Genomic DNA, 7746 nt, shown 5'->3' on the forward strand with positions numbered 1-7746 from the left:
GTGGTGAACGTGTGTCAAGACCTGGTTTAAGTGCCTCATAAACGCTAATTCCTTCAATCCTCAGAAAACCCTACTAGGGAATATACTCTAATGAGCCATTTAACACATGAGGAAACTGAGGCAGAGAGCATAGGAAACTTGTGCACAGTCCCAGGGCTGGTGAGTCATGTGGTTCTAGAACCCACAATCTTAGTTACTGGGCTGTACTGTCCCTAAGAGAGGAGGGCCCTGAGGCCCAGGGAGGGGACCGGGCTGGCCCAGTCACTTGGCTAGGTGGCAGGGATGTGGGCCCAGACTCTTATCTCTAGTCTCTGGGCTCTCCCCCCACCCTGAGTCCCCTCCTTCCAGCTCCTCTCTCCCCATCTAGCCTCACTTGGGCCTCCCCAGAGTTAACAGTCGCTGGGCCTCCCCTCAGCTGGCAGCTCCAACCCAAAGAGGCTGCACCCACATTCCCTGGCTGCTCTCCAACCCACAGGAGCTGAGAAAACAAAGTCCAGTGACTGTGAGGGCCGAGCAGAGGCTGCTGAAGGGGAGGAAGCAGCGAGAAGCCACCAAGCAGAGGCCACTGTCAGCTCCCAGATGCTGGACCTCCTGAAGAGCACAACCTTCGTGGGCTTGATCATAGGCACTGCGGCGGCCTTTCTACTGCTGTTGCTGCTGCTGGCCGCCTGCTTGTACTCCAGACAGGAGGAGCCTGACATGGAGAGGAACCGCCCCGCCGCAAGGAGAAACCGAATCAGGTGGGCCCAGCCTTGGATCTCCTCAGGCCGGGGCCACCTGGGACACTTGCACCATTTCCGTCATGCTGGCCACGTGTCTCACCTGCCCCACGCGAACCTCCATCACCACCACCACCACCTCGCCCACCACCATGCCCACCATCATGCTGCCCACCATGCCGCCCGTGCCCACCGAGGCCGCCACTGATGCCTGTGCAGGGCAGCCGCTGCCCGCCCTGCCATCACCAGATGGGTGGACCTGCCGATGCTCCCATGCAGAAGGGCACCTCTCTGCCGTGAACAGCGGGTCCTGCTCGGGCTTTGTCTACCTAGTACACACAGTGTGCTGTGGAGGAGAACTGAGGAGCGCCAGGGCTGGGCCTGCACAAACAGGAGGGTGACTGAGCGCAGGGGGTGCTGGTGGTCCTTTGGGGGCAGACACCACCTTGTGACCTTAACTCCCAAAGGGCACCAGAATGGACAGCCAGTCCGGTTGGTACAGGTGTGCTGGTGTGTGCGGATGTGCAGTTGTACCCTGCTCTCTCTCAATGACCAGGCCTCTGGCTGGCAAGGTAGCTGGGAGGGGCCCTGGCAATGCCCCTTTGTTTGAAGGAGGTCGTGAGGCTGCACAGTCAAGTCAGTGGTGCCTGAATCCAAGAAAATAAAAACCATTAAGAAGCTTTGTGAAGAGGCTCTTGATTGTAACTCAAGTGGGAGGGAGGGAGCGGCCAGGCCTATTTCTGCCTTTCCCTGGACCTTCCTTTCTGATGGGAAGTGAATGTCTGAGAGGGCTGTGCCCTGGGGGAGACTGGATGGCTGTGCTGGGTTCCATGGACAGTAGGTGAGAAAGCCTGGGGCCTGAGCTCTGATGGGGGCACGGTTAGGGTTTGCAGGCAGCCCTGCACAGAGAGGGCTCTCTGTGTACCGGTGGGGCTCGGAGAGACAGAGTGAGGCCGTCCAGGCTGGCCCCTAGGGCTCTTTCTGGTCCACCTCTAGGGCAGACTATGCTCTGGGCCTGCAGAAGCCCCCTGCCTGGCTGTGCTGAATGAACATTTCTTTGGTAAACTGGTCAGCGTTTCTTATCCAGGTGTTGAGTCTCAGCCAGCCTTACCCCACCGATGCGTGTGTGTGTGTGTGTGTGTGTCTGTCTGGAGTCTGTGTGTGTGGCCGTGAGGTTAGGAGGGACGATGTGGTGCTGGGTGGCTGTGGGAGAGGGCTTGCCTCCTTGGAGTCTCAGTTTCCCCTTCCCTAAGATGAGATATGGCAACCCACTCCAGTGTTCTTGCCTGGAGAATCCCAGGGACAGGTGAGCCTGGTGGGCTGCCGTCTATGGGGTCACACAGAGTCGGACATGACTGAAGTGACTTAGCAGCAGCAGCAGCAGCAAGATGAGATAGGTGACAGACACTTCTTGCCAAATCCTGTTCCCAGCTACCCCAGGGCAGCTGACAGGATTCCACAGTCAGGACGGAAATCTAGTTCTGAGGCCTTCAGTGAGGAAGGAAGTCCTGTGAAGTGGGGTGGAAAGTGGAGGGGAGAGGCTTGAGGGCCCGGCGAGGCGGTGGGGAGGGGCCGGAGAACAGGCCATAAAGTCAGGGGCCTGGTGGCTGACTCACTGGAACAGAATGTCCTGTTTCTTTTCTTTTCTATTTCCCGGTGGATTCGCTGAGGCCTGCGGTGGGAGGCGGGGAGAGGGAGGCAAACTCACTGATCGTGAGGCCAGATTTCAGGCTTGGGAAAGAGGACCCAGGGTCTACAGCACTCTTTGAATCTGCCTCCCCTCCCTTACCCCTACGGTTGCCCTTAGTTCATCGCTGATCTGGATTCCTGCCACAACCCCCCAAGTCTGCGCACCTCCAGCCCTGCCCCTTTGCGAAGCCTCTCCACACTGCAGCCTCCTCATCACCCTTGGGACCAAGTCTCTGCCTCTTGGTTGGCCATCCAAGGGCCCCGGTCTGATTCTTGCCTGCTCCTGTTCCTTTTGTCCTGTCCTCAGGCTCAGAAAACACCTTGCACATTCCCCTCTCTGTCTTTGCCCAAGAAGAATTTGTCATTCACTCCTATGGGTTTCTAATTTATTATTATTGTTGTTGTTGTCATTTCTGCTGGTGCACTCAAGTCTCTTGCCCTAGAGATTCAAAGGCCCCTGTCCTCCTAGACTGGAGAACTCTTGAGGGCCCCCCATGCCCACGTGTGGAACCAGCCCACGTGACAGATGCTCGAAAAAGGTTTCCAGAGCTTCATGCTCTCTGGAAAACTAAATGTACTTGGAATCATCACTGCCAGAAGCTTAGAGCTTGAGGGCTTCCAAGGATAGTAGTGGGCCATTGCAGTGATTAGTCCTTTAAGCTTCTAGGGCCTTGCTGAGAGAGCTCCTGCTTTACTACCCCATCTGCTCAGTATTGGGGTGTGTGGAGGTCGATAGCCCGCAGGCCTGGACCTCCCTCCTCCCTCTGTAGAGCCTGATGTAAGCCTTGGATGGCCTGCCTTTCCTATGTGTGGCCTCGAGCATCCTCTGGGAGAACCAGGATGCTTGCCATCACCTTCCTTTTGTTTGTGTAAGTGGAATCTATGAAGGACTTCTCTGGTGATTCAGAGGTTAAAACCATGCTTCCACTGCAGACGGTGCTGGTTCGATCCCTAATGGGTGACTAATACCCCACATGCCGTGTGATAAGGCCAATATATATATATATATATGTTTATGTGTGTGTGCGTGCGTGTATATGTATATATATGGAATGTATGGGCCATGGTCTTTTCTCTGACCAGTTGACAGTGATGGATGCTGGGAGGACAGATGTATGTCTAAGTGGTAGACATCTTTCAGAACCCCATTGTGTCTGGGGCTCATGCGTAGGGGCTGTCTGTCATAAGATTACAAAATCCGCAAGAAAAGAAAATATCTGGAGAAACCCTTAGGACAAGCAGTCCCCCACTGACTGACATTGTTAATTCAATCTGAAACCATAGGCCCCACAGAGTGGTTCATCATATTTCCTGACCCCTGCTTCTGGTCACCCCAGTTAATACAAGTAATTCAAGATGTCCAGCTTCCTGTTGCAGCCCCAGCTGGCTCCGGGCTCCTCCTCTGTGTGGGTTGTCCAGTTATCTTAGACAGGGGAAGAGAGAGAATTTGGCAGAGTATCGTTTTCTCCAAATAGTCTCTCTCCCATTCTGTGCATAAACAGTTTCCTAACACTAGTACCAAAGAAAGTTCACTGGGCCTTGGAGAAATTGAAAAGGATCCAGGCTGTGTGGCCCTGGGCTAGCCCTTGGCCCTCTCTGGGTCTGCACACTCTGATCATAAATCTATAGAAGGAGATGATTGCCCTGTGGAGTGGTGGTACCTGGAGAGAGCTCTGAACTAGGAGGAAAGGGAGGGAAGCCCCTCCTTGGCTAGTTGGTGCTCTAGTTAGCACTACTAATAGCAATAGGCCATGGGCTATGAGCATCTATAAAATGGGGAAAATTCTGCTTCACAGTGCTGCTGGAACCATTATATGAGACAGTGCCTGGCTGTGTCTGATACCTGGAATTATTGTCTGTTACGACACCCTTTCTCAGGGTTTGGATGAAGTAGGGTTAATAATTCAGCCTCCTTTCCGGAAGTGGTGGTGGTCTCAGGACGTGCTGGTTGTGGAAAGACTGTGATCAAGTTAGGATGGGAGACAGAGTGGCCCGGACCTGGCTCACCCCTGCTCCCCTGACCCGGTGAAGCAGAGACGCTGGCAGGGGGCAGGGCTGGAGTGGCATGGGTGTGCATGGGGGGTGGGGTGAGTGCAGTCACCAAGGGGGCCGGCAGCTGTGCGGGTCCTGGGCCCTCACTCACAATTGGAGGAAGGAATTCAGGAAGTGCTCACAGCCGCTCAGACATCTCAGAGCTTCGTCCCAGGCAGCACCAAGGCTGAGGCACCCAGGGATGAGCGGGCCATGGTCTGGGCCCTGGGGTGACCTTCAGGTCAGGAGGCCCTGGCACTGCGTACAGCCACAGCTGCCCCTCTGGAAGCCCGGGGTAAGTTTTCACAGTACCTGAGTGTGAGCAGCGGGCACGAGCAGGCAGCAAGGGGTGGGGCTGGAGCAGAGGATGGGACTAAAGAGCCCACAGGAGTTACTGAAGGGCTCAGGTATCCCACCCGGAGAGTGACTTGCCCTGTCTAAACAGCACTCTCCCAATACATGCAGAAAAGGAGGCCAATGAGACGGGCGCTCGTGGTGACGAGTTGACATTGCCTCCTCCCCTCCTTCAGGGGGAGAGGTTTGAGAGTCAGCAGTGGGGCTGATTCAAGGACTGATCCAAGGTTCCTCCAAGGGAGGAGCCTGGGCTCATCCCAGATCCACAGGAGGGGGAGTGTTTTGTCTTTTGTCCGAGTGTACAAACACTCCTGAAATCCATAGGCGTCACCAGAGGGCTGAGCGGGGCTCCCTCTGAACAAAGTCTTCTGCGCTCTCCTTCCAGCTCCTGCATCCAAGGAGTCTTGAGCTTACGTCTTTCAGGACAGCGCTTCTTCCAGAGTTGCCAGTGGAGTTGCCCACAGCTCTTGGAAGCCGGGCCCAAGGCTGAGAAAACAGTGACAGAGACCCACTAAGGTCTGAATAAGCCATGTGGGGTGCCCAAAGGCCCAGAGGGGTTACCAGCCAGGGCCTCAGACCAGTATCTCCTTAGAAGACCACAAGGAGAGCAGCCGGAGGAGCAAGGGTACCTGCCATCGCCAGCAACTCCTCGCTTCGGATGGGGAGCGAGTGAGGTCCAAAACATACCCTGGGTTGCTCAGTGGGTCAGTGGCCACACGGGGCCATGGAAACAGCAGTGATTGGAGTGGTGGCTGTGCTATTCGTGGTCACCGTGGCCATCACCTGTGTCCTCTGCTGCTTCAGCTGTGACTCAAGGAGCCAGGATCCTCAGGGGGCCCCGCATCCCAGCTTCACAGTAGCCACGTTTCGCCAGGAGGCTTCTCTCTTCACTGGGCCAGGTCGCCATGCTCAGCCAGTGGCAGGTGCCCGGGACTTCTGGACCTTCATGTGAAATCTACCAGCCCCCTAAGATTTGCTCTTGTTGTTTAGTCGCTCAGTCGTGTCCAACTCTTTGTGACCCATGGATTGTAGCCTGCCAGGCTCCTATGTTCATGGAATTCTCCAGGCAAGAATACTGGAGAGGGTAGCCATTCCCTTCTCCAGGGGATCTTTTTGACCCAGGGATTGAACCCAAGTCTCCTGTATTAGCAGACGGATTCTTTACCACTGAGCCACCTGGAAAGCCCAGGATTTTCTTTGCTGCTGGTCAGACTCCTCTTCCCTCAGCAAGACTTCTCTGGTGACCCACTCCTCCAGCCTGGCATTTCTGTCCTGTCCAGCCTGTATCCAGAAGACTCCTGACCCATCCTATCCTGGTTTGCCATGCCCTCCAGCCTGGGAGATGTATGGTGATGGGACCAGGTAGGAGTCAGCTTTGACCCCTGAGAGCTCAGTTGGACCCTACCCACAGGGTGGGGCTTACCAGGGGTCGAGAGTGAGTGACCAGGCAACATTGGATGGCATGGTGGGCCAGCTCTCCTGATCTACAAAATGCAGTGTAATATCACCGGACTTTATTGTGAACAGAGTGTTGGTTATATCAAGTTGTCCCAGGATGCCTGTGAAACTGGTTCTATTGCCACCAGGGGAAGCAGCGCCCTCAAGTGGAAAGTTTTAGAAACCACTTTTTATCTGTTCCAAGTGAGTCATTTTGCTACTTGGCTACGCACATACTGCAGAGCCCACTTCTGAGACCTGCCTCCTACCTGTTACCTGAAATCCGCCCTGAAATTCTGAAACCAAAAGCCTGCCTCCTGAGAACTGGCGATTCATTTTATAATTGAAAATGCATATCCTTTTATGGGTCTCCCAAGAATCAGGGTTGGGAAACCACAAAAGGAAACAGAAGAGAAAAAGAGTCACAGAAAGTACCAGATGTTTTATTAATAGGAAAGCCAGGAAAAAGACTTTGAAACATATTTGCGTGAGACTTTGTTTCTATATTCTTATGGGTCACTTCTTTTCTTAGAGACTGTGACTTGCATCACTCAGGAATGATGGAAAAATCACCAACTGAAAGGTAATTTCGAGTAAGTTAAAATGTTATCTTATATTGACAGTATGTAACAAAGCTCTTGTTTGCATCACAAATAAAGAGATGTTCTGTTTTTATTTACGGAAGAGCCGTTTTCTCTGTACCCATGAAATGCATGCCAGACCATATTTAGCAAACGGTTTGAAGGATGCAGAATTGAGTCTCCTGACTCATGTCTCCATCCAGCACTGAAGGAATGACTCTCCCAGGACCTGCCAATGAAGCGGGCAGGACTGACCCAGAGAGGAGGTCTGGCTCCTGAGGGTGCCTGGATGGGCCACCGTGGCCATGTGGCTGCCATAGAAGGACTTGCAGAGAGAGATGCTTGGGGCTGTGAAGGTGCAGAGGTGTAAGGAGCCGGGGAGAGAGTCAGGCTGGTGGAGAGGGGTGAGTATGGGACGGGAAGAGGCACAGCACAGGGAGGGCCTGGAGCGCCTGAGGACCCTGTATCGGTCTCTCTGGACCCTAGAGCCTGCAAGCAGAGCCTTCATAGAGGCATGTGGAGTGCTTCAGGGAGGACCCGGAGAGCCTCAGCTGAGCGGAGTGAACTGTTCGGTTCACGTTCTCTGAAAGCGAAGCCCAGAGTTTGGGATGTGAGACATTTATAGGGATCAACAGCTGTGAGGGGAAGGAGGGGGAAGCAGGATTAGATAGAGGAAGGAGTCAAAGATGATGCAGGCCCTTAATATCCCCCCATCTTTGCTCTTCTCTGAGTGCCCCCACCCCCTGAGGTCAGGCAAAGTGGCTCTGGAGCAAAGGCTGGCCCTGAAGTCCTTCCTTGGAGGGGTCCTGTGTGGCACGTCTCCATGGGAGCTCAGCAGTGGCCTGTTCTCAGAGTTGGGGGTGAGTGTGTCCAGGCAGAGAGAAATACCGGGCTCAGGAGCTCCAAGTGGGCAGAGCTGGTGGTACAAAGTCTGG

General features: G+C 54.4%; 2 protein-coding genes across 2 annotated transcripts; both read left to right on the plus strand.

The window, feature by feature from the left end:
• Window positions 1-377: 377 nt before the first annotated feature.
• On the plus strand, window positions 378-1395 carry HRCT1 (histidine rich carboxyl terminus 1). The gene has a single exon (XM_055427041.2). It carries the CDS (start codon window positions 580-582, stop codon window positions 925-927), a length of 348 nt encoding a protein of 115 aa, XP_055283016.1. The 5' UTR covers window positions 378-579; the 3' UTR covers window positions 928-1395.
• An 85-nt stretch (window positions 1396-1480) lies between these two features.
• Window positions 1481-6909, plus strand: SPAAR (small regulatory polypeptide of amino acid response). Its single transcript, XM_088837970.1, has 2 exons — window positions 1481-1560; window positions 5179-6909. Exon 2 carries the CDS (start codon window positions 5518-5520, stop codon window positions 5743-5745), a length of 228 nt encoding a protein of 75 aa, XP_088694096.1. The 5' UTR covers window positions 1481-1560; window positions 5179-5517; the 3' UTR covers window positions 5746-6909.
• Window positions 6910-7746: the final 837 nt, after the last annotated feature.

This window comes from Moschus berezovskii, chromosome 7 (genome assembly GCF_049115385.1).
Source record: "Moschus berezovskii isolate FMDL1 chromosome 7, NW_MosBer_1.0, whole genome shotgun sequence".
In the NCBI taxonomy this organism is placed as follows: domain Eukaryota; kingdom Metazoa; phylum Chordata; class Mammalia; order Artiodactyla; family Moschidae; genus Moschus; species Moschus berezovskii.